This window comes from Protopterus annectens, chromosome 1.part0 (genome assembly GCF_019279795.1).
Source record: "Protopterus annectens isolate FY-2018-M chromosome 1.part0, PAN1.0, whole genome shotgun sequence".
NCBI lineage: Eukaryota > Metazoa > Chordata > Ceratodontiformes > Protopteridae > Protopterus > Protopterus annectens.
In genome coordinates this window covers 1,168,843,228-1,168,870,148 of record NC_056725.1, presented here as the reverse complement: position 1 = coordinate 1,168,870,148, position 26,921 = coordinate 1,168,843,228, and the positions used below count along the sequence as shown (strand labels likewise).

Here is a 26,921-nt window from a genome sequence, read left to right as displayed (position 1 = left end):
GACTTTGGCATGACTTAACAGACCATGTCTAGCAGTTATTCCATGCCTCTGTGCAAAAGATAGGTATTTGCCATTCCCCATTCAGGGTAGGTTAATGGGGACTGACGGAGTCTTACTCTGTTTTTCAAAAGAAGACTTGGGCTCGTTGTGCTAAATTGATTCAATGTTGTACAATGACAATTGTAGTGGAAATGTATTTTCACATCTCATCATTACTTAAAAAGTAATTTTATAATACATTTGAGTGGTCAAGAGTTGAGTCTCCTGTGACACAGGATAAGTTCGTACAGCTAGTTTATCAAAGATTGTATTGTGTACCCATTATTGCTTACAGGTTTGTAACCACAGACTGAATTCTTTATAACAATTGCAGTCATATTATTTTTCTGTCCATCTCTGCTTCAGAAAACCTCCATTTGTGACAGTCCTTGGTCTTAGAATTTGTACTCTTAGATCTATAGAAAATAATGTGCAGTGACACCTATTATTTTAATGCAGCTGTAGTAGTATCACCAAGCACATATTTTGCGTAATGTTATTTGTGTAAGATCACCTATACGTAATGTTTATTTATGATTTGCATAGTAAAGCTGAAATGTGAGTTTCCTGTTTTCTTTAATAATTGTACATGATTATATATGTATTCTGTAAGTTGTCTTAGATGCAGATTCATTGTTTCTGCAAGGTCAAATATGTCGTCATATATTGTTTTAGTAAACATTCACTTCTGGACCGTATCAAACATTCTTTATTTTAGATAAAGCTTATCTATGAGAAACTGTTCAAAACGTTAATATCTGATGCAAAACATAAAGTGTTTGTCGTTCTTAGAAAACCTATGAATATTCAATTAAAACTGATGTCTGTGTAATAATTGGAACATAAGCTTGGCCTGTTACAATTGGCCATAAAAGGTCAAAGGTTCAGACTGCTAGTTAAGTGTTCTTTCAAACTGACAGTATGATAGTTCTGAAATGATGCTTCTCTGTTTGCAAATAGGAAAAGAGGATTGTTGTTGGTTGTTAGAGAATAATGCCATAGTGTTTTTTTTTCTTAATATTAACATTTCCATGACACATTGTACATGGCTGAATTAACAAAGAATCCCATTAAAGTCAGTGTGAACAGTGCTGAAGTGGCAGCTACACCTGTATGTGGGACTAGGTACTACGGGCAGTACCTGGTGAGATACCTGTCTGTGGGACTAGGTACTAAGGGCAGTACCTGGTGAGATACCTGTCTGTGGGACTAGGTACTAAGGGCAGTACCTGGTGAGATACCTGTATGTGGGACTAGGTACTACGGGCAGTACCTGGTGAGATGCCAGACTGCATGCAGTACACAGCCCTTCATAAAAGTGGAGCTGCACCACAGGTGTCATTTGTCTTTAGGGTAGCCTGAGACTGTGCACATGCACACATGTATGTAGTGCAAGCTCTCCCGCAAATTCCTTTGGGGATGTTTTGCAGTGAGAAGTTAAAAAATAGAGCTGTTCCCCTGCAGTGCTAGCAGCTCCCCATGTTTGTCCTTTCTTTCTATGCTGACTGTCAAGCCTGCGTTCACTGTCCACTTTATAGTTGAACCTCTTGCACTGGACAAGGCTTGGCCTTGCAACTCCACTTTTATGTAAGACCTAGTATATTGTCCAAGATTTAATTTTCAAAACTGACAAAACAGTAATTCCCAGTTGATTGAAAAGACAAATGCTTGAGAGGGTATATGAATCACATCCAGGAATAGTAAACTGCAAATAAAGTGCAAGATGTGTAATTCTATTATTTTAGTGGAATCATGCAGCTTTGCCAACAGCAGTCTGTCATTAGCGTGAATCCACATTGTTGAAAACCACTTTCAGTGAGTAAAAAATATTTTTTTTTATTTCATTTATTTTTGTTTGTTCATGCGTTTGTTGACAGAATAGAGCAGCGATTCAAGTGGACCATTTTCAGGCTCACTCCCAGGTTTACAACCAGGTTAAAAAAAGGATACAAGGTAATAAAAAAGTTAGTTACACAGTAATATGCATTTAGAAAACAGTACCACAATCAAGGATAGAAAAGCAGTTGTAGGATTAATCAGTACAAGGCTGGTAGTAGTTACCAAACTTCTTACAGTAGGAGCTCATACATTATAAAAATAGGAAAGGCATTTATACTGCATAATGAAAGTTGCACTATACTATGAACTATGAGGATTTACAGACTGCCAGTTTCTTTCTTGGAAATGTAATACTATTTAGAGTGATTAAGGAGAACGGTAGTTTCTGCCAGTGCCTTTGATGTATGAAGGAGAGAAAGCTTGTGCTTTATCTCTTTTACATGTATTGCAGAGAGTGTCTACTGGGACCCAGTGATGGTGCCTTCAGGAAAATGGGCACCTGGCATGACCTGGCTGAGAAGTTGTCCTCAGCCACAGGCATCAAGTTGGTGACCTGCTGTGCAGGAACCTTGATGATCTCAGTGCATGGGAAGTGGAGGGTAGGCAGCATTGCCCCGAATGGTAGAAAAAGGGCATCACACTGCATTTTTTTATCTTTTCTCTTTATTATCCTGTTTATATGTGTGTGCTGCCACATGTTTGTGAAGATCTGGTTAGAAAGTGTGTTTGCTGCTGTCTAGGTGTTAACATCGAGTGGAGGTAACAGTTCATGTAATGTGACCACTGTCATTTGGTTTTTGCAGGGACCTCTTCTGGAGTGGGATATGCTGTGTTATTTTGCATGTGCACTACCTGATGTTATCCCTGTGTGTTACTGTGGCTTTTTCTGATTGCAAGTAATTATGTATGTGCAAGGGGTACACACTTGCCTGTTACTTGTCATGAAGTTAAGGGGACATGTGTGTGGCACTGTGACATGCATTTGTTGTTCTAACATCTTTCCTTATAGTTACCCTAGTTATCTGATGTGTCTTTTCTCTTTCAGCATGAGCATAATGTGACAGCAAGTGTGTTGCTTAGCTCATGAGGTAGTAGAGGCTTGTGAACAGCCGTGGTTAATTCCACTGACAGGTGCTGATGTGTTTTAAATATTTTCAATCCATAGTCAGGATAGATTAATTTATGTCAAATGAGTAAGGAAACTGACTAATATTAATGTTAGTTACCTCTGCATTAGATGTTGTTCCATGCAGGGGCGATCACTAGTTCAGGCTACCTAGACCTTTTCCCTCACAGCCTTCAAAATCTTGCTTATACACATTTTTTTGTCACCATTAGTTCTGACCTTCAATGGAAAAACACTGCAGTCAACTTCTACTTATCTTAAGAGAATTTTTTTTTAATTAAATATTTACCAGAAAAAATGTAAACATAACATCTTCATAAAAACACTGATAACACTTGGAAACAAGTGTTTTTTTTTTTTAAATATAGTTTTCAAGTAGATACGCAAAACTCTCAGACCTTAATATCAAGAGTCCAGATTTTCAGCAAACCATCCTTGTGTCACCACTAGTTGTGTGCCACTGATCCAAAATGAAATTTACAAAAATGATTGCAAAACAATATTTATATTTAGAATTTCCTGATGGTAGACAAGTGAAAGGCAGAAGAGTCACTAAAATGCTGACCCTGAAACTTTCATACCAAAATTCTAGATAGTTAAAAAGTTATAACCCTGCTCTAAAATCAGCTAGTTAAAATGGAACATGCATTTTTTACACATTAGTTTGATCAAATGTCAATAACTCTGACAAAATGTTAACATCTTGAGCTCAAGATTTTTAACAGACCTTCTGTGGATCCCTGCTGCCTAAATAGCACTAAATCTGTACAACTTGGATCCCAAATGTGATTAATGAAAATTACTGCAAAGCAGCATTTATAAATGGAATTGCACAATTTCACACAACATTTTGAAGTAAGTGCCCCATTGACTATTTTTATTTTTTATTTTACATTTGTTGACCGGGATAGTCCGACTGGATGCATGTCCATTTTCAGCGGAGGCCCGGGGAGAAAAGCTCCAAGGGTAAGCAGATACAGCATTACATAATACCAGCATTACATATTACAAACAGATTATTTACAGAGATTACATAGGTAAGCAAGTTAAACAAGTTCAACAGGTTAAAGTTAGTCCTGAGCACAAGTCAGGATTAAATTAAATTACACAGTAAACTGGTTAACAGATTTTTACACATTCTAGAGAGAGTTAGCCAGGCTTGATACATTGACATAGCCAGTTAAGTGACAAATGTTGTTTGAGTCTAGTTTTAAATTGACCTAAGGTAGAAAGTAAGGTAATATCAGCTGGAAGTGAGTTCCAGGATCTACTTACAGAGTTTGCAAAGAGAGAATCACCGGCTGTGTTATTAATTTTGCTAGTCTGATTTAGTAGTTTGTTAGAGGATCGAAGCGGTCTAGGATTGTTATAGGGGGTGATAATATTTTTAAGTGCAGTATTGTCCGGATTATAGAGGATTTTATAGGCCATAATCAGTTGGTTATACTGGATTAGGCTGGGTAGTTCAAGCCAACCAAGCTGATTTAGATTGATGCAATGATGTGTCCTAAAAGGCAGCCCAGTGGCAAACCTGGCAATGTGGTTGTAGCAAATTGAGAGTTTGTTAAGGACAGTCTTGTTCAAATTCGAGAGTAGAGGGGATGCATACAGAAGGGTTGAAAGAAGGTGAGAGCGAGCTATGGCAATTTTAGCTGGAGGGGTTAGGAAGGCTTTTATTCTGTAAAGTGACCCTAGTTTTTTATTGATGGTTTTGATAGTTTGGTTAACATGTAGGTCAAATTTGAGATTATTGTCTATGATGACACCTAATAGTTTTGTAGATGGGTCAGGGGAGATTATTGTGCCATCATTTGATTTTATGGTAAAGGTGAAAGCGGTAGTTCTACGTGTTGGTGAAAATAACAGCATTTTAGTTTTTTTGGGATTTAGGATCAGACGATGTTCAGAAAGCCAGTTTTCTATTGTATTAAAGGTGGTCTGGGTAGCTGACCATAACTCTACTGGAGATGTGGCTGAGCAAAGCAGAGTAGAGTCATCAGCATATTGGATACAGCTGACTTTTGGGATGACAGTATAAAGGTCGTTAATGAAGATGGAGAACAGCAAGGGCCCTAGTATAGAGCCTTGTGGTACTCCGAGGGTGTTAGGTAGAAGGTTAGAGAGTTTGTTCTGCCAGAGGACAGCCTGCTGTCGACCATTCAGGTAGGATTGAAACCATTGGAGGGCTCCAGTATCTAGACAGAATGTTTGCAGGGTGTGGATTAAAAGTTGATGATCAACCATATCGAATGCCTTGGAAAGATCCAAAAAGAGGGCTGAGGATATATAATTATTGTTGCGATTATGGTTTATGGTGTTAGTAAAGGCTAGGAGGGCTGAAGTAGTGCTGTGATGAGGACGGAAGCCATGCTGAGTGTCTGCTATATGGCGATTTTGGATTAGGTGGTGCATGAATTGTCTATGAATACATTTTTCCATAATCTTTGCAAGTGGAGAGAGTATAGCTATTGGCCTATAATTGGAGAATTCAGTAGAGCTGCCTCCTTTGTGAAGTGGGATTACATAGGATATTTTCCAGATGGTGGGAATTTTAGCTTCTACTATGGTTCGATTGATATCCTGAAACGTTTATATTAAAATTCCAAGTAATGAGAACATTGTAACTGTATGCCACAGTTAATTAAAATGGGCAATATGATTTAATAATTTATTTTCAACAGATGCTCATAACTCTTCCAGAACTAACATTTTGAGATTAGTTTTTCAACATACCATCCGTGGACCACTACCAACTGTACTGTTTCACTGAAGTTGTGCATCTCGATTACTGAATGAGATTTAGAAAAAAACTGTGCAACAATATTTTCAAAGGGACTTGTGCAATGGCACGTACTGTAACACAATGGACTCTGAAATGGCTTCCCTGAAAGTTTCATGCCAAAATTCCCCATAGCTAAAAAGTTATAACCGTACACAACAATCAGTTTGTTAAATGGTTAGAGGCACTATTTTACAGTAAAAATGAGTGCAGAACTTTTATCATAGGTTCATATGTGTTTACCGGGCTAACAACCACAAGGGCCTTTTTAAGCATAGCAATGCATCCCAAATTCTGACAAGGTCTGGTACCCTTGATAAGTGTAATCAGAGGCTTGGGAGATGAAGCATTTACAATCAGGGGCCTGGGAGATGAACCATTTATAGACTGCCTTTGTCCATTAGAGATATAGGTAGCAGACCAGGGATGAATTTCCTGTTGCCCATCCAATTCTCCAAGTTACACTTGAATTGGGTTAGGGAGGAACTCTGCTTCACATCGATGGGGAGCCTGTTCCAGAGATGGGATAGTCTCTGGGATACATACCTGTCTCTCCAGCAGGTCCTATTTATATCACAGGCATGGTTTAAATCTTTAGAATGGGTAATTCTGGTGCTGTTTGTTTTGTGGATATGCGGAAAGTCCATCAGAGTGGGGTCTGACAATGCCCTGTATGCCAGGCATAGATCTCCCCTCAATAGCCTATAGTTAGCAGACCACCTCAAGGCCCTATCCCTGTATTGTTAACTATAGGCTATTGAGGGGAGATCTATGACATTTTACTTGCACCCTATCTCTCTCTCTATACACATGTACACACACACACAACATGCACATATCTATATATAATATATATATATATATATATATATATAAGTATATGTATTGGCAAACATAATCGTCATACTTTAAAAAATATACAGATGCCATGTTAATTGTGGACAAGCTCACATGCACATTTCTGTTTCATTTTTTTAGATGCCTGGTATGTCAGGCAAAAGCACTAACCACATGCTGCACTTACGGAATAAAAAAAGAGCCGGCTCACAGACTGGTGTTACTCATGTTTTTTTATTTTCTTATTTTATAACTACAGTAAGGCATGGGAGGGACATTTGATATCCCTGCATCACCATGGACTGAAGGGCTTGTACTTTGCAACACACTTTGGTCTGCAGTAGTAACAATACTGTGCTCACCCTCTTTTGTCTTATTGCATGTACGCATATAAATGTATATCAAGTTATATGTGTGTGTGTGTGTGTGTGTGTGTGTGTGTGTGCATGTGTACAGCGTTGCCTGATAGAAAATTATGGACCACGTGGGAATGTTATGAGGTCCAGCACTGCATATGGAGGGTCTTTCTTCCCTAGAAAGTCTGTTATTTCCCTGTAATGCCCTCTCTAGGAAAACAGTGTCTTGTGAGTTTTATATGTGTACTATTTTAATTTTAAATGATTGTTTTAGAAAAGTAGTCTCTCTTCTTGTTTATTTCACATATTATACGTTTAGATATTGCTAGGTAATAGTCAGTGAATATGTACGTCTGATAGCAGATGTGATCATTGTGTGTGTGTGTGTGTGTATGTGTATACGTGTGTGCGTGAGAAAATAATTGTAGAAAGCTGGATTTGACATTTTATTTGTTTAATTTTCCTTTGTAAACTGAGTATAGTCCCACTAGGCCAGTGGCCTCTTTTCATGAGAGGCTCAAGCTGACATTCAAATGGACTAGGGGAAATTCCCTATTCTTTTTGATAGGTACCATGGGATCTTTTGCACCTCTGTCAGCTACTATCATCTCATGCAAATGGGACCTTAGTAGCCCCATTCTGGCAGCAGATTTGACATTCTGCTTTGAATTTTATTAGATGGAATGCACATTTTAACAACAATGCTACTGTATTATAATAATAAGTGCTGTTTTAAAATCCACAAACTCTACTTTTCTGACTTGGGAAAGGTCTAATTGGAACTGCGACATTTTGTATTACACTAATGTACTGAACAAGTGGTACATGGTATTATAAAGTAATTATAAAATGCAACATTTGGTATTTAATGCTTTTTTGTATGGTCTAGAGTTGTGACATCCTACTTATCATTTTAAGAGATGAAACAGATATTGACATTCTAACATTTTTCTGAGGTAGTAAGCCCAATATCTGAGCTGTACTTTGACAGGAATAGTGACATGAGAATGGGATCATAGATCAGTCTTGACATTTTGCATTGCAGTTTATAGCAATTGCGAAGATGCACTAAGGAAAAACGCTTTTATTTATATATTGCTTGGCAGTACTGAAACTGATGGCTAATAGCTTTTTTTAACTTTTGTTTTATGGTATGTGACAGCTATTTTGAGTGGTGTCAATAACTGTCAAGCCATAACACTTGACATCTGTTTTGAGAACTGTCAAAAGAGCTGGAAACTATGGCATTTTAGAGTTGTTTTGTCAGCTCAAAATAGCTGCCAAGGTGTGGCAGTTTGGTCCAGTAGTTTCCTTTCAAGATTACAGAACTGGCAGGGCCTGCACCAGTGTCATAAAGGAATAAAGCCATGTCTGTGGCCCAGGTGGCCTAAGTTTAATTAGTGGCTTGGGTGCTTGGCAGTGGTGGCAGGGGTGGATGATCATGCCTGTTCAAGGGAAGGAAGGGGTGGTACAGGATACACACAACAAACATCCCTCAGAGGAGGGGTGGCATTGCAGTGGGCATTCTGGGTCCAGGCATATACCTACCCAAACCACTGTCTTGTGGTAGCCATAATTTGTGAGAGTGAAGGGAATGTGCACTTGGAGGGGAAGAGCTTTGTCTCCATGGTGTTGCAGGTAAGATTAGGAACTTGCAGAAAAGTGAAGCCTCATCCCTCTAGATGGCTCTCATCCTAGGGGATTTGGAGAATTCCCACCCCAATGAACAAATCATGTGAAGTCCATTAAACACAGGTAATCCAGAGGGCTCAAGTGAAGTCTGGTATCCCACCTGTGACCCAGAGCATGACAGGACTAACAAGAAACTGAGTATAAAGGATAAGTCCTGTTGCTTGTTCATCTGTAACACATACAACAAGAAGGCTTGGGGTTTCGTTCAGATGCTTTAATACATACAAACACATCAGGATGGATAGCAGCATCATTAAATATGAATGAACTAGTTAACAGACGGACCTTACATACATACATGCTTACATCTCAACAGTTAACTACAAAATGACAGTCAGGTTTGCACGTGTTCAGTATTTATATACTTGTTGGAAGCCCTTGGATAGCTTCTTAAAGGTATTTACATACATTGATCTACATCCTCCCTCATAAAAAGATTGCCCTTTACACAAAACAATATCAGAGCTAGACATGCATTACTATGTACATTAGAAACAAAACACAATGTCCATGTCCAAGTTGCTTCATATCTGCTACAGGCTTTAGAGATACGAACATATCTTGTAACATAACAGTTGGGACCAAATTTAGCAACAGGGACAGTCTGCGGTGCACCACTCATATCAGGAACTTCTGGATTCATTGTAGAAACAAGAATGTCCTCTGGAACTTCCTCAGGAATTGGAACACTGGACAACTCATTCTGAGATAGTCTTTCTCACAGACTATGTGTTGTGGTATAGGCTCGGACATCAGTCTCATGTTTCTGATTCCACCTAAAAGTTGCTCCTTCTGATTCCATAATGTATGATCTTGGCTCTGGACAAATATTCTTCACAACACCAATTTGATCATAACATTTGGACATTTGCATCCTTACCACTTCTCCATATTGTAATGGATTGAGCGGTTTACTGGTCTTACCATAATAGGACTTCTGGGTTAAGCATTTCTTCAACAGATTGACTTTTACTGATCTGTTCTTGACACATGGAACCATTGTCAGAAATAACTTTGTGTGGACTCCCATGAACAGCAAAATGATGCTTCATCTTAGTACTGAATGGTAGGTTAGGAAGTGGGTCAGTCTAACTAATTGGAGTAAGAGTCTACTAACACCAAATAATGTTGGCCATTCCACTCAAAGATATCTATGGATACTGTCGACCAAGGTAGTTCCAGAATCTGGTTAAGCTGAAGTGGCTCCTTCTGTTAATGTGGCCTGATAACTGGACTGATGTCTGGGTCTAATTTCATACACATCAACTGCAAGCTTGCCTAGTTTGTCTTCAAAAATATTAGCATAGGTAGAAAAAATGTGCTGGGCAAAATTAGAGTAGTGGTCTTTTAATCTAACATGGTTTCAATGGCTTCTAACCTAGCTAAAGTAAGCAGAATAAATGCCTTTGTACAGTCGTCTTTATCAGAAAATGCAGCCTGTATGAAAATGTACTCTTTCTCAAACACTCTCCAGTTCTCAGCAGTATTACTGTCAAACACAAGTGGACTGGGTTTTCGAAATCTGTCTGCCATGCCCACAAAGTATACACAAACACACTGAAAATATGGCCCTTGGAATTATGTATGAACGAACTGTTCTGTGAGCTTGTAACCACTTTCAAATACACTATAAACTCTTCAAAATACGGTACTTTGCGAAATATGCTCTGTAATGGCTATATTCTGTGAAATACACCTTATAATGGTTGTACTTTGAGAAACAGTTTTACTGTAACACTGCACAAACATGCAAACACTTCATGCACTTCTGATAACTTGGATATCTTTGCTTAGTACAAAATACATACAGTATGCTTTGCGAAAATGCGGTCATTTCCCTTTATTTTATTTGTTTTATACAATTCATACTTTACTTCACACATTTTCTGTAGCAATTCAAATATTTTTATCAATATCATACATATTTGTTTATGCAAATATTTAGAATGTTCTGCATGCCCCGTTTCATATTATGCGAAAATAAATAGTGCTGAGCAAGTTTTAATACCTAAACTTCATTTCTGACCTGTTTTGCAAAGTATGCACATTTAGAGATGATTCAGTCTTGTATATTACTCTGTGTCTGTCGGTCTTGCTTCTGGATACCTTTCTGACACCATGTTCTTTTAGACATCCCACTTCTGACACCATGTTGCTCATTTCATTTCTAACACATATAACAAAAAGGCTTTTGTTTTTTTTCAGATGCTTTAATACATACAAACACATCATGATGGACAGCATCATCATTAAATATGAACAAACTAGTTAACAGACAGACCTTACATATATACATGCTTATATCTCGACATCTAACTACAAAATGGCAGTCAGGCTTGTACAAGCTCAGTATTTTTTGCACTTGTGCAAGTTCTTGGATAGCTTCTTAAAGGTATATACACACACATTGATCTACAAGTCCAGATAAAATCACTTTAGCCATCAAATCTAGGGAATTTCTCCCTCTGATACTCTCTCAGTGGGAGGAATAAAGACACTTTGTTGAAATTTCCAGTAGTTTATTCATTTAAGAAGGTAGATGAACAAGTGTTCTTGTTCTAATATATTATATTCAACAATCCAGTTATTTAAAGGCAGTTACAAGCAATGGTGTGAGGGTCGCTGGAAGCTGATTGAAGGAAAATCTGGGAGATTGAAAAAGAAGGAGCCAGTCTCAAAGCTTAGAGGTTAGTCCCTTATTTGAATATTCCTGAAAGACCCATGAGGGTTTACCAGCTCAGCAGCCTACCGAACCTCATTCTTAGTTAAAAGGTTTTATTTTTATTTTTAACTTCTAACAAACAAAACATGACAACACATTGAGATACAACTATAGAACTATATTTAAGAAAACACTTTCACCTGAGCTTCATCTGGTCCATCTAATAGAGTGGTTTACACTTTGAACATTGAAAATGCCTACTTTTACAAGGCTATCACCAGACTTTATTAGTCTGTTTTGTAACACATGTAAACTGAGAAGCTATGTCTGCATCAATGGAGCTCATATTCATTGGAGCCAAGTATGAAAACTTTTTTGTTGCAGAACTTTTTGCACATTATCACATGTAATAGGAGAGGCTGTGCTCAATTTTATGGGGCTCATTATCTCCTTCTAATACTTGAATGGCCATATCATTGAATTTAATTTTCGCGAGATGAAAATTGCAAAAACAAAATACTTGAACGGCAGATTTTTCCCAGGGTAAGTAAACACTTGCCCAAACTTCAATGAAATACACACCGGAGTAAATAAAACCCACGCAGGTGGGGGGCTATCCCCCCATATATATATATATATATATATATATATATACATACATACAAACTCTGGGATCGCCCTACTGGTTCATAGGTTGGTACTAGGCTATTGGCCCTAGGGCCTATATAAGCCTAGCCAAAAAGGTACCCTGACTTTCGCCGCTCAAGAAAATTATTTTCCTGTGCACCTGTCGAGCAGAGCCACAGAAGTGATCCCCAGGGTGAATTTCCTATTTCCCATCCAATCATATAGGTTCATAGGTAGGTACTAAACAACCCTTACAGGTCTTGAACCCAGGACCATGTGCACTACACTCACAGCACTTAACCACTAAGCCATCACAGCTGTAGAAAAGGGCATGTTGGGAAGGTGTTTACTTGCCCTGGGAAAAAAATTTGCATTTCGGGTATGTAGTTTTTGTGTTGCAAAAATGAAATTCGATGATATGGCCTTTCGAGTATAAGAAGGTGATCCCTCCTGACATAAAATATGAAAGGCTAATATTCTGTTGTATAACAAAAAAGGTTTACAGTGCCTGTTTATAAGAGGCTCATATATATATATATATATATATGATTAATGTGACCAGTCTCCATTCTTCTCTCTTGATAAAAACAGCCCTTTTTACATACAGGGGAGTTAGTCACTTAAAGCTACACTATGTGATTCAAGGATACAATGGGAAACAAGTCACAGTGCTCATGGATGTGCACAAATAGGAGGAAACAAAAAGTAAGTAAAGTCTGAGATGTCACAACCTTTTGTGTAGATCCTAATATTACATAATCTAACCCCACTCTTGGCCAAATGGCACCCCCCCCCGAGGAGATTGGTTAACTGTCCTTCCGCCTGATCCCTTCCAGTTTCCAGCCCTTTATATAGGCAGACACAGAGCTAGGCAGACCTGTTTAGCACTAACGTTGCCACCTGGAACCTGGAGAGAGGAAGACTATGAACAGAAGAGCCCTCAGTAACTCCTAGACTCTGGTAGAAGCTTGACAGTGAAGACTCCAGACTGGAGTCCCTTAAAACCATCCTCTGGGACCAAGAGCATTCCACCACTCCTTGCAGCTACCCCACAGCAACCAGGTGTAGCTACTGTAGCCACTGGGCCTGCATTTAACAAAAAACTTATCGATTAAGTAATGGTTTATTGTCTAGTCCCTTTAGGTTGTACAAAGGCACTTTGCTATGGTTGTCAATTTTGTCATTCTTTTTTCTTTTGACTGTATAATACCTTAAATAGGTTCCTTCAGCAGACTAGGTCCATTTATGGGCAATCCATGTGTGGGACAGAGGTAAGGGCTGTACTTATGAATGGTTGTTTAGTCCTTACACAGAACCCAAGAAAGGATCTCACTGAGATAGCTGGATGTCTGGATTACTTTAAAGCTTTGATATCATTTCTGGGCAGTCTCTCAACAAAGTCAGCATAGAAATATTTGTGGCCAACTCAGTCCGAGACTGAAGGATGAGGGTCTGGATTCCCCCTTTACATGGTCATGGTCCCGTCTCAGATATTTAGTGTTGTCGCCTCACAGTAAGACGCTGTCCGGTTCGATTCTCAGCTAGAGCGTCTTCTACGTGGAGACATGGTGAATGGGCGTACCTTCGTTGAAGGTTGTGCATCAGGGCTGGTAACTCGGCACGTAAAAATCAACTACCAATCATTAGCGGACCGGAGTTCTGCTGTGGTGACCCCTAACAGGGAAAAGCCGAAAGACACAACAACAACAACATAGAGTATCATAATACAACAAAAAAAGGTGTGGTGGTGGTTCTGTTTTCATGTGCCATCATCAGCTGTGCTCCTGCATTAGGTTAAATGTTGGTATATCTGACATTAAGTAAGTTTAATAATGGGAAAACAAAGCAACATGGTTGTAGGTTTTTCTAGGAATCCATAACCTAGTCTTCAGTGAACTAATGAAGTTTAAGTCAGACTTCAGCAAATGTTATGCAGTGATTTAATTGCTAGAGAGCTGTGCTGAAAAACTTTTGCCTTCTCCCAGAGTTTTGAATGTGAATGACTTAAAACCTTTATCTTAACTTTAGACAGATTGTGGAATGTAATACAAGACACAATAATGTACTCATAAATAGTCCAGATATAAACAATTCTAAATTCTTTGTGTACAGCTGGTACCATGAGTCATACTAGTACTAGATTGTCTGTGGAAGTCCAAGGGGAACCGAATACGGTGGCCATTGTGTAAGTTAGAAAATTGTACAAGTTAAACTATGTTAATATTAGGGCAGGAGTAGATGTGTGGAACTGATGAATAGACATTAATTACAGTGATGAGTTATGGAGATCTTCTGTATACATTAAATTGAATTTTGTTTTGCTGTCCAGAAACATTTTCCTCAGCCTAAGAATAAGCAGTGCCCACCATGATGGGGTGAAAGCTAGAGTTCTTACCAAAGAAGGAGTAATATTTTGTTCCCAGGATAAGAAGCAGCCATTGCTTGGGAGCAAGAACAGTTGCACACATTCCCTTGGGAAATATATGTCTGAGATGAAGAATTCCAAGAAAAACATAAGATAGATTTGACAGATTTTGCAAAGGGTAACAAAACCATTTTATAAATACATTAAAAGTTATAAGGAAGGTGATAATAAAAATAAATTAGCACATGGAATGTCAGAAATACCTAAAAAAATTGGGAAAATAAGCTTACCAAGTACCTTTCTGATGTCAGAAAGGTGCTTAAACTTTTAAGCACCCTAAGCATTCTTAAGATTGGGTCTCATACCAGAAACTAACAGTAGCTAGTGCTCGCTGGCAAAGAGCAACAGCAGAAACTAAAATAGCTGTTACACACTTCAGTCACACTTGTAAACAAAATAGTATGACAGTGTGAAGTATTTCACAGCTTTTAAAGCCATTCGTTTTCACAGAAGAACCCTTTTGTTTCTGCCTGCTGTGTGCTGGTAGTGTTAGTGTTCCAGCTTTCATAGCTTATAAAGCACTTTGCACTTCTACACCTTTATTTTCTCTAACTGGCATTATGCAGGGCCGATAAAGCTCCATGGATGCCAAGATTCACCTCTTGAATTTCACTTTGCTCCACTCTTAAGGCAAATTTATTGGTATCCTTGGCTCCAAAGTAAACTTTATTGTCATTTAGGACAACACAAGTGCAGCCTAAATGAAATTCCAAGTATCAGCGCACTAGAGAGTACCTAGGAAGCAAGGATAACGAACAGCAGGATAACATTTCAGTTAGATATTCAATACAAGCCCCCCAGAAGGATGAATAAACCAATAATAACAGCAAAAACACACAAGGCCCCTGGCAGTCATAAACTAGCACCATGACCGAGTACGACTGCACATACTAAGATGGTTCCCCTTTGTTCATCTGTTTTAGACAAACTTCAGGCTATTGCACATTAAGAAGAAAACATAATGCTACATCAAAGAATTTAAAAAAAGCACAATTTTCAGCTGAGCTATTTGTTGTGAATGATTACTGACTAAATAATCAGTGGCTGGTATCAGTGTATGTGTCAACATTGTTTGGTAGAAGCTGTTTAAGTATCTAGTGGTCCTGCAGCGGATACTCTGATATCTCTTACCAGAAGACAGTTGTGTAAACCAGCCGTGTGCAGGGTGAGGGGGTCACAAATTATTTTGGATGCACATTTAGTGCTTTTTGCTGCGAAGAGATCCTGGATTTGATGGCAAGTTTATGCCCATAATTTTTTCGGCAACTCATACCACTCTTTGTAGCTTCTTTCTTTCTGCTATTGTACTGTTCCCAAACCAAAATGTGCAGCTACAAGTGAGAATGCTGTCAACTGCTCCTCTGTAGAATGTGGTGAGAACAATGTGGGAGCTTTGCTTTTTTGAGCCTTCTGAGAAAGTGGAAATGTTGGTGTGCTTTTTTGACCAACTGTTCAGTATTCACAGTCCAAGAGAGGTCCTCCAAAATGTGCGCCCCTAAAAACTTTGTAGTCTTGCCCCTTTTCACCTCTTTACCTTTATCACAAGTGGTGAGTGTGCTCTTGACCTTTTCCTAAAGTCTATAATGATTTCTTTTGTTTTACTGACATTCAGTTCAAGGTTGTTCTTAGCACACCAGTCAATCAATGATAGCCCTCATCTCTGTAAGCTCTTTTATCCCCCTTTTGATGAGGCCCACAACTGTAGTATCATATGCAAACTTAATGATGTGATTGGTGTTGTATTTTAAAGAACAGTCATGGGTGAGGATGGTGAACAACAGAGGGCTTAGCACACAACCCTGGTGAACACCGGTGTTGAGTATTATGCATCCTAAGGTGGTGTTTCCTGCATATGTTTTCTGTGGTCTGTTCACCAAGAAGTTGAGGATCCAGTTGCACGTGAGCTTGCTATAACTCCAAGATGTATAAGCTTGTCAATAAGTTGCATTGGAACCACTGTACTGAATGCCGAGCTGAAGTTAGTAGACAACAGCCTGATGTAGTTGTTTCTTCCCTCCAGATCAAGTGAGAGGTGAAGTGCTATTGAAATAGCATCTGCAGTGGATCTGTTAGCCTGATAAGCGAACTGTAGAAGGTCGAAGGTGGATGGAAGGTTTGCCAACAGATGCCTTTTAACTAGCTTCTTAAAGAATTTCATGACATTTGAAGTTAGTGCAACCAGTCTGTAATCATTCAGTTAGGCTGGATTAGCTTTTTTTGGGGAGAGGGATGATATTCGTCACCTTGAAGCAAGAGGGAACTTCACCAAGAATAAAACAGGTGTTGAAAATATCAGTTAGAACTGAGCATAGTTGGTCTGCACAACCTTTCTAGGGTTCACCTTCTTAATCTGAGATTTCACTTCATTTGAGTTGAGGCTGAGCACCCCCTCCTCCTGATCGATAGGTAGCCTTGTAGCAGCCACTTTGTTCTTCTCTTGAAATCTGCCAAAGAAGGAGTTCAAGCTGTCCAGGAATTCAATGTCTTCACACTGAGCTGACCTGGTTTTGTAGTAAGTAATCTGTTGTGGCCCTTGCTAGAGACTCCTGGTGTCCCTTATGTCTGCAAACTGACTTTATTTCTTTTCATATTCCCTGTTGGCCTCTTTAATGCCCCTTTTTAGGTTTGCTATAGCTTCGCTGAGACTCTCCTTGTCCTTGGCCCAGAATGCTTCTCAAACACACATGTTCGTTATGACTGGAGACTCAGTCATAATCATCTATATTCTTTAGGATAATAATAATATTCTTGCTTATGAAAAGATTATAGCAGGTATATTCGCTAAATGATTTTCACATACTGTTAAAGCTTATGCTCCACAACCATCATATGAACTTTCCTTTGAGAGATACAGCTATCTAACTGTAACAAATAAGTGGGTTAAAGAATTCTTTAAAATTAGAGTTATAGGCTTGGAGGGTTTCAATAAGCTTTAACTTTGCTGCAAAATATATTTAGGAAAAGAGCTACTGTTACTGGAATATTTATGAGAGGGGATGTAAGTTATACCATTCCCAGTCATTATAGACCCATCAGTCTTATAAAAGCATTTTGAAGGGGTCCTTGTGCAACTACTGACTGAACCTTTTTCACAATCCCCTGATGTTAACCAGTGTGGATTTAGTAAAGGTACTGTCTTTTTCTCACCAGTGGTAACGGCTTTGGATATAAATTTGTTTGTGGAAAGAGTATTTTTGAACCAGGCACTTGAGTCCTTCACATACACTTTACGCTGTAGATTAACCTCTGTGTGGAGAAATGGGTGATTTATGACTGAAGTACAGAGAATCTTGTGCTAGAAGAAAGTAGAGTTACTCAGCCCTATTAGTTTTATCTGGTGTCTAGTGGCATACCCCAGGGATCTGTACTGCACTCTTTTTTTATTTAATATTTTTTTATGGCAACCATCTCTACTACTAAAATTGTATAGATGGAAAAAGTTTGCTGATTGTGCCAAGGTAGCTACTTTGGATACACTGGTGCATTGGATGATTAACTTTACCATTGGGCTGAAAGAAACTACATTCTTTAATATTAAAAAATGCAAAATAATAATCTTCTAGCCTGAACCTACCCATATGCTAACAATAACATGTTACTGCCAGCTTGCACCCAGTTTAAGGATTTTGTTGATGCTGGTGCTACACAATTACATTTTAGTAGCAATACCATACCAGTATTATTGCGAGAAAGTCCATCTCTGCAGTCAGATCTATACTGAGGTCAGCAACTTCTAAGACACAAGGGATAGTTTAGTCCCATTGTATGAAGCATTTTTTTTTTAAGTACCTTTATAAAATTATCATGCAAGATGTAGACAAACATAAATTTGTATATAAAAAAAAATGTATTACCTTCTTGCCAGTTATATACATTCTACATCACATGTTCTTTGGTATAACTGTCATCAGTTCGACATCACATAAACTGCTAAGTTCTTGTCTTCCCTTAAACCTCACTCCTTCTCTAGAACATTATTCTACATGTACACGTTGTTCCCACAATATCCATTTATTTCTATGTAATTTGCTCCTACCCTTTTCTGAAGATCCCACTTCCAGTTCTTTTATCGCTGTTACAATATTCAGTACTTCAAATGTAGCTGGTTTAGACTCTGATTTCCATTTTCTAGTAATTGCTTTTTTTTGTCAGCCATCAGAATTCTACTTAAGACGTTAGTATGTTTAGGCAATTCAGATCCTGTCTCCCAGCTCAAAAGAATAATTTCCTTTGTTACCCATTTGTTCACACAATATTTCTGACCGAGTACTCCATTGGGGAATTTTTTAAAAGTCTGTCAGCACTTTACACCTCCAAAGCATATTTTTCCATTAACTCTTTCTTCCCCATTACACCTCCAACATTTGCCATCTACCTGAGGAAAAAATTCTTGGAGTTTGCTTGGGATATAAAAATACCAGTGCAAACACTTCCAAGCAAAAATTTTAAATTATGTGAGATCACACAGTACCTGGGAGAGGGCATATTCCCTAGCCTCGGAAATGTAGAGATGTTGCACGATTGTAGACAATCTATTTTCTCAACTTTAAAGAGTCTTAATACTTTACAACTCGTACATCTATACACGCTCGCACACACAGACTCACTATATGTAGTATATAAAATGTTTGTACGTCTGTACGTGTTTGTTTTATGTATTTATTGTATGTTTTTTTAATATTTTATATAGTTGTGTATGTATATACATATGTGCATACATATGGATATAAAAAGTATACACATCCCCTGCTAAAATGCCAGGTTTTTGTGATATAAAATAATGAGACCACAATAAATCATTTCAAAACTTTTCCCATCTTTAATGTGACATATAACCTGTACAATTCAATTGAAAAACATACTAATCTGTTAGGGGAGTAAATATAAAAAATGTACAATAAGTCGGTTGCATAAATGTGCACACCCTTAAACTAATACTTTGTTGAAGGACCTTTTGATTTAATTACAGCATTCAGTCTTGGATACACACCTGCCATCAATTAAAGAGACTCTGATTAACCCCGAATTAAGTTCAGCTGTCCTAGTAGGATTTTCCTGACATTTACTCAATTGCCTGCTGCAGCAAAAGCCATGGTACGCAGAGAACTTACAAAGCATCAAAGGGATATCATTGTTGAAAGACATCAGTCAGGAGAAGGGTATGAAAAATATTCCACAGCATTGGATATAGCATGGAACACAGTGAAGACAGTCATCAAAAAGTGGAGAAAATATGGGATAACAGTGACGTTGCAAAGAACTGGACATCCCTCTAAAATTGATGAAAAGGCAAGACGAAAATTGGTCAGGGAGGCTGCGAAGAGACCTACAGCAACACTGAAGGAGCTGCAGGAATTTCTGGCAAGTACTGGTTGAGTACTACATTTGACAACAATCTCCTGTATTCTCCATATGTCTGGACTATGAGGTTGGGTTGCAAGACGGAAGCCTTTTCTTGCACAGAAAAACATCCAAGCCCAGCTAAAATTTGCCAAACAATACATAGTCTCCCAAAAGCATGTCGGAAAATGTGTTATGGTCTGATGATACCAATGTTGAACCTTTTGGCCACAATTCCAAAAGGTATGTTTGGCGCAAAAACAGCACTTTGCATCACCAAAAGAACACCATCCCCATGGTGAAGCATGGTGGTAGCAGTATCATGTTTTGGGGTTGCTTTTCTTCAGCTGGAACTGGGGCTTTAGTCAAGGTGGAGGGAATTATAAACAGTTCCAAATACCAGTCTCTTTTGGCCCAAAACCTTCAGACATCTGCTAGAAAGCTGAAGATGAAGAGGAATTTCACCTTTCAACATGACAATGACACCAAGCATACATCCAAATCAACATAATAATGGCTTCACCAGAAGAAAATTAAAGTTTTGGAATGGTCCAGCCAGAGCCCAGACCTAAATCCAATAGAAAATCTGTGGGGTGACCTGAAGAGGGCTGTGCACAAGAGATGACCTCGCAATCTGACATATTTAGAGCGCTTTTGCAAGGAAGAGTGGGCACATATTGCCAAGTCAAGATGTGCCATGCTGATAGACTTCTACCCAAGAAGACTGAATGCTGTAATTAAATCAAAAGGTGCTTCAACAAAGTATTAGTTTAAGGGTGTGCACGCTTGTGCAATCAGCTTATTGTTTTTTATTTTTTATATTTTTTCCCCTAACAGATTTGTTTGTTTTTCAATTGAATTGTACAGGTTATAGGTCACATTAAAGGTAGGAAAAGTTTCAGAATGATTTATTGTGGTCTCATTTTTTTTATATCACAAAAACCTGGCATTTTAACAGGGGTGTGTAAACTTTTTATAGCCACGGTATATGTATATATGTGTATTATATAACACATGTACACGCACACACTCCCCACCACACACACACACACACACACACACACACACACACACACACACACACACACACACACACATACATACAGTTTATTTGCATGTATCATGGTGTGCGCATTACTTTTATTTTTAGGCTTTCATAGTATGTTTGAGTATCTCACTCTCTCTTCTATTTCCTGGGCACTGAAAAAGAAGAGCATAGGGTGCATGAATGCTCTGTCTTTATAGTTGGGCCATGGTGTGAGAGTGCAGCTGTGTGGTGTTTACGATACTGGACTGCTAAAACTGTCAGGATAAGAGACTGACATTTGCCTTTGGTTGAATGTCATTCATATGACAAATCTCCTGTGGCAGTGATCCTATTACTTGAACATGTGTTATAGAGAGTACTTCACACAACTGTACTAACTTTGAAGGAGTCATTTTTGTAGAAGTATGAGCACCTCATACTCTCTCTCTTTCTTGGATATTGTTAAGGTTTTGGATTCCTACAAGGACGTAGTCAATTGTTATAATCTGAGGTTTGTAACGTCTCTGCAGTTGTGGTGTGTTTGTCATGTTGCATTTTTTCATATTTTTACTGTTATTTGTTTACCACTTTTCATTAAGTTTCTCTTTTAAAGAATAGAAGCTGTAGCGCCTACTATCACTGCTTTTGTGCGTTCTTCTGTTTGATGCTGGTATAATGACTATACAAACAGGCATTGGTCTAGGCAGGGGGATGTCACTCTTTTGGAAAATCTAAAAGGACTGCAAATGAGGTCAATGAGTCAAAGCCCACATATGAATACAGCTACAGAAGTCTGCTGCTGTGGTGAGCATCTTTGTATAGCTCAACTTCCCAGAGAGAGAAAAAAAACATGTTTTGCTGCTTTACCTTTTTCTAACTCGGAAGCAAGGCATACATATACCATTCTTTAGGGGGCAGATTAACAGTAGTAATGGAAAACTCTGAAATGCTTAGCAAACGAGTAGCTGTAAAATACTCAGAATTACTTATTTTTCTATTCACAGCCTACTCATCTCATACTGCAAGAACTGAGCCTCTTCAGATAGTAGACGACTTTGATACTGTGCCAACTCTTAATGGGCCCTTAGAACATTATGAATGGCTAGTTAAATCCGGAAGTCTTAGAGATGATAAACATCAGCGATGTATCATGCAGAACTTGCAGACATTACATGAAGCCCTCAACGGCTATTCCACTGGTTCAAAAGGAATCCTTTCAAAGGTAGGATACAAAACTGAGATGTCAGTTTGTCACCGATGGTCATAAATTATACATTATGGGGAGATTTGCATCATGAATATTTGTGCTCGGGCGTATGTGCCCACACAGTGTGTATGGTGTATGCCTGTATCTGTTTGTACTTGTGTATGCGGTAAGATCTTTGCATATCTGTGGTTTGACATGTCAGTAACATTGTTCTCTGTCTATGTAAATGGAGTAGAAATTCAAATATTCAGTTTCCCAACCCTAGGTTATCTGGTAAGCAGAGGACCACCCGAATCTTTAATGTTTGCCACAGAGATATGCTCCATTCAGATTAATTGGAAATTCTTGTTACGTTACCCCACAGATTTGAAGCCCAGTTATAACAACACTCAGTCTGAGATTAGTGGCTGTGTTTGCTGTCATAGCTTTGATAACCGTAATCAGAAATCTTGTATATTTTCTGAGGTGTGGATAGAAACTTAAAAAAAAAACTTTCAACTGCGAAGGTGTAGAAGGTGTGGAACTGATGGAGGCTTTGGTACATGCATGATTTCAACAATAGGTGAAGATCCGTAATAATGGTAGGTATTGTACCAAGCCTGTGCTTCATTAGCAAGGAATAAGTTAGAAGTAAGTAGATGTTAGGAAATTACATGATAACTGATCATGTTGATAGATTCATAGATTAGTACTAGGCTAACTGCTCTTGTGGGCCATTTTAAGCCTAGCCAATTAACCCATGTAAGAATCAAACACTGCACCTTGTGTCTATATGACAAATATCTTAACCATTTTGCCAACCTCCAGTTTGTTTTGTAATTTCTGAAAAGTGTGTGTGTGTCTCTCTCTCTCTCAGGAGACAACAAAAACATTGTCTGTGACTTTAGGTTTCTGTACTTTGATTTGTTGGAAAGAAAAGCATATTTCAATTTTATTAACTGTGAATGTTTTAAAGTTGGAGTACCAGAAACTGAGTATATTAGAAAAATGAAGACTTGATTGGAATGAGGAAGTCAAGTGAGTTTTTAAAAAGTGGAGGTGGTTTATAAAACAGTGATACACAGATGGAAAGGTGGAGATACTGCCATATAAGGGACCTAGGAAACGGGAAGGCATGAGTTTTGAAAGCAAAGGCAGACTTCAGCAGTTGTTTGCACAGGAGCAGATTGTATAAAGGGTTTGTTTAATTAAAGTGAATAGTAGAGAAAGCTTCAGCCAAACATGATATTTGTGGAAGTAGATGGGGTAGCCATAGTTGGAAGTACTTGTTCTGAGGTTAACATCTTTTGGCACAGCAAAATGAGAAGGCAAGGTGTCAGCCAGAGAGGAAGGAGTTGGTATGTAGAGGGGTAATAAGACAAACTGAGCAGTGACCAGGGCATAAGTAGAAAATTAACTTGTGCTGAAGAGTGACATTGCACAGGGATAAAATGTTTTGCCACCGTAAAGGTATAGTTTTTCGAACTTACTGGAATGTTAGAAGTATGCCCAAAGTGGAGTATCCCTTGGTAGATGATGGGGTAGGAAACAGCTGAGCAATTCTATGATGGTTAACCTTCCTACTTCATCTTACTTATGTCACTGGTAACTGTATAGTAGAGTGGTCAAATGCCAGGATGTCAGTGACCTAACAAAAGGATGTAGCATGGTTTCATACAGTGGCCTACCATTCCAGTGGAATACAATTATATGGACCCAAGGGTATGCTGATGTGATATAACTGGAACTTTGGCAATTCTGCCAAAGCCAAGCAGAAAGGAAAGGGGCAGGACCTGAACTGATAAGGTGGACAAGGATGTGGTTTATAAATAGAAAATAGGAAATGTATTAAAATTCACTGCACTGTGAGAAGCTAGTAAGCATGTGTGTCTCATGCAATCAGTGGAGTAAGAAACCTTATTATTATTTCTTGTACAGAAAATTTTGGAATTTCCTAATGTGCTATTAGTTCAGAAGAGAAAGGTTAAAAAGAAGTCCAACCAGGAAGAAATTACAGCATTTTTGGGAACAGCTGCAAGTCTTAAAAATGTTTGTGACTGGGAGGCAGAGACCTAACTGTTAATACATAGTAACATAATAGGAAATTGAGAATCCTCATAGACATCCAAACAGTCCATAGCTAACTACTAATGTAAATGTTTATATATTAAGAAAGCAGCATAACCAGGCAGCTTTAATGTAAACAGAAAAACAGAATCTTAAGAACATATTTAGCTGATGAAAGGAGGGATCCCTGATTACAGCCCAGACGCTGAAGGAGCAGGCACAGGAGTGAAGCGCCATTTCCTGATTGCCTCTTTCTGAGGGTTTATAAAAGGACATTTAGTATGATGGGGGGGTGTCTCTTATTAATGCATTCCAGATGGAAATCTAGCAGAAGCCATCTGCTTATAAAGTAGGGCAAAGTCACTCGAACTATGTTGCACGTGGAAATGAGATTTTCTTACACCATGCATATTGCATGTCTAACCGCTGAATGTTTACTGTGTAGTTAGGGAGTAAGCATTAATCTCAGTCAAGCACAGTATGATGGGGGCTAGCCTGGCACCCACTTCCCTGGTGCAGGATGATCAAATCCTGGGTAGTCATGAGGTTTGCTTCCATGGAGATGGAGGACCCACCCAGCAAAGGGTCTCATTTGTGCATCAGCCCCATTATACAAGGGCCTCCAGTAAAAATGGAGTATGGAGCCAAGGAACTCTGATGTTAGCAGTGACTTGGAAGAAGATGATAAAAAATATAATAAAAGCCAGAACAGATTGGATAAGAATATGAAAAACATATTTTATTATTTTTTTAACAAAGCAGAAGATGCATATGTAGTCTTGAATTTTTAAGCTAAACTGTGGATTTCAGATCCTATACCTCAACCAGGATCAAGAAGGAAAAATTCCCACAGTCAGTACATATCATGTACAGAAAGAAAGATTATGGCACAGAAAAATTTGTACACAAAGACATTTAAAGACTTTCTGTTATGAAGTCATTATAGAATGTAGGAATATTTTGTCTGGAAAATGAGTTTCAATACACTGGCTCAGCAATGCAAAGTGACAATCAGGTCTTAATGTACTTTAACAAGCTGTACTCCATTCGATATGGACATGTCAGCTGCATTAAGACCTCTTCAGTATACCATAGGTAGAAAACTTGTCTTGTGTTTTTAGACACTTAGTTTTTTAAGAAGCCTGTGAATTATTAGTGCCAGGGGTGGCCACCAGACAAGATAGAAACAAGAAAGCAAAAGTTCCATGACAGATGCAGCTGAGACTTGGCCCAGTGCGCCCGATAGAAGTAAAATGTGTACAAAAGCATTTACAAACCTCCTTTTATTAAGGCAGCATGCAAGACTTATACATTTTCCCCTGAAGAATTAATACTTCAGCACACTGTCACAAGAATGTACAATGATACACACACTGGTTAGCAAGCCGGGTTCCATTAGATATACACGTGTCTCTTTAGATGTGTTCTTTAGTCCCATAATGGCAGGCAGGAGTTTTTGAAACAAGTCAGCACCTGAAACCATAAAAAGTCTGGTACTGAGTATGGGTACAAATGCTTTGTATGAATCATATACAATGCTTAAAAAATATACATATTGTAGATATTTAACAAAGTATTACAAAGAGAGTGATTGTTTTTTGACTGGGATAGTGTAATGATGCAGAGGGACCTATTTTCTGGCTCAGTCTAGGACTGAAACAGCAGTCAAGTGCAAGTCATTTAAAATACATAACAAGCATCAATTTGCCTCTGGAGTGTATTAAAAAACCCATCCCTAAAATGAAAAGTTAAAGAAGGTGGACAGATAACCAAGAATAATTGCATTTAATTGGATTGTACTTGAAAGCAAAAAGCCTCCAACTATTATTTTCCAAACGATCATCTGCAGCAACAGGTATTTACAACTTAAATTTGATGATGTATTGCAAAGTATATATATTGAAGTCTACTGTCACTAAAGTCCTAGAAATAGACAGGCAGATGAAGTATAGTATAGTTATATAAAGTTCCAAAGCTTACATCATGGAGGCATGTATCCATCCTAAATGGAGATTATAAAGTGCTTGCAAATTTAATTGTAAAAGACAAATTTTTTACCAGGATTGCTAACTAGACATACCAGTACTTGTTGTTATCCCATTTAAACTCGGTCCTAATAATGACGAGAAAACCCTACTTAAAAATAAAAATAAGACATTCACACCAACTTTGATTCTAGGCATAGATGCTAAAAAGTGTTTAACAGGGTATAATGGAATCACTCTTTGGAGGTGCATGATAAACTAAGGTTACTGCAGAACTTTCTCATACTCTTTAACAACTCTGCTAAAGTATGCAGGTGTGTCTCCGCATAAATGGAAACATAAAATCTAAGATTCCAGGGTTGTCCTTGTCCAGAGTTTTATTTCCGGTGTATGTAAAACCCATTGTATTGGTAGTAAGGTGAAGCATATAGAGAGAAATATTATACGGAAGGAAGAAATCATGTTAAGTATCCCTTTGTATAGATCAGATGCTTCTTTATGTCCAACCTAAAATCTGTACCAAGCAGATTTGCTACCCCCTTAACAGTTTGCAGAATGCTTATCTTATAAGATTAGGAATAAGACATATTGACAATTTTAAATATTAAAACCAAAAGACAAACACTAAAAGTCAAGAGTTGAGTGAACATAGTGTGAGACGATGTTAATAAAAACAGAAAGGAAACGTGTTACTGGTTGAGCACTTTTGTCTTAACATTTCAGGATTTAACCAGAACCAGTTCACAAAACACTATAAAGTTTTTTGGGCTGTATTTTATTGGGTCTGAATGCAGGAAGTTGAGAGCAGAACTATGTAAATGGGTTTTACAGCTGAACTTTAAATATTACATTAAATGATAAAGAGGTGTTCCCTAGACTATCAACTTTATTAGAGAAATAAAAGCAAAATTTATTGTAAGAGTCAGATACAGAA

The 26,921-nt window shown here is 38.2% G+C and overlaps 1 protein-coding gene across 1 annotated transcript in view; it reads left to right on the top strand.

Annotated features, from left to right (window-relative positions):
• Positions 1-26,921, top strand: part of AFG1L (AFG1 like ATPase) — a 1,902,723-nt gene that overhangs the window by 16,098 nt on the left and 1,859,704 nt on the right. The window contains exon 2 of the mRNA XM_044065354.1: positions 21,754-21,971. Coding sequence (XP_043921289.1) covers positions 21,754-21,971 — 218 coding nt within the window. The remainder of the gene's footprint in view (positions 1-21,753; positions 21,972-26,921) is intronic.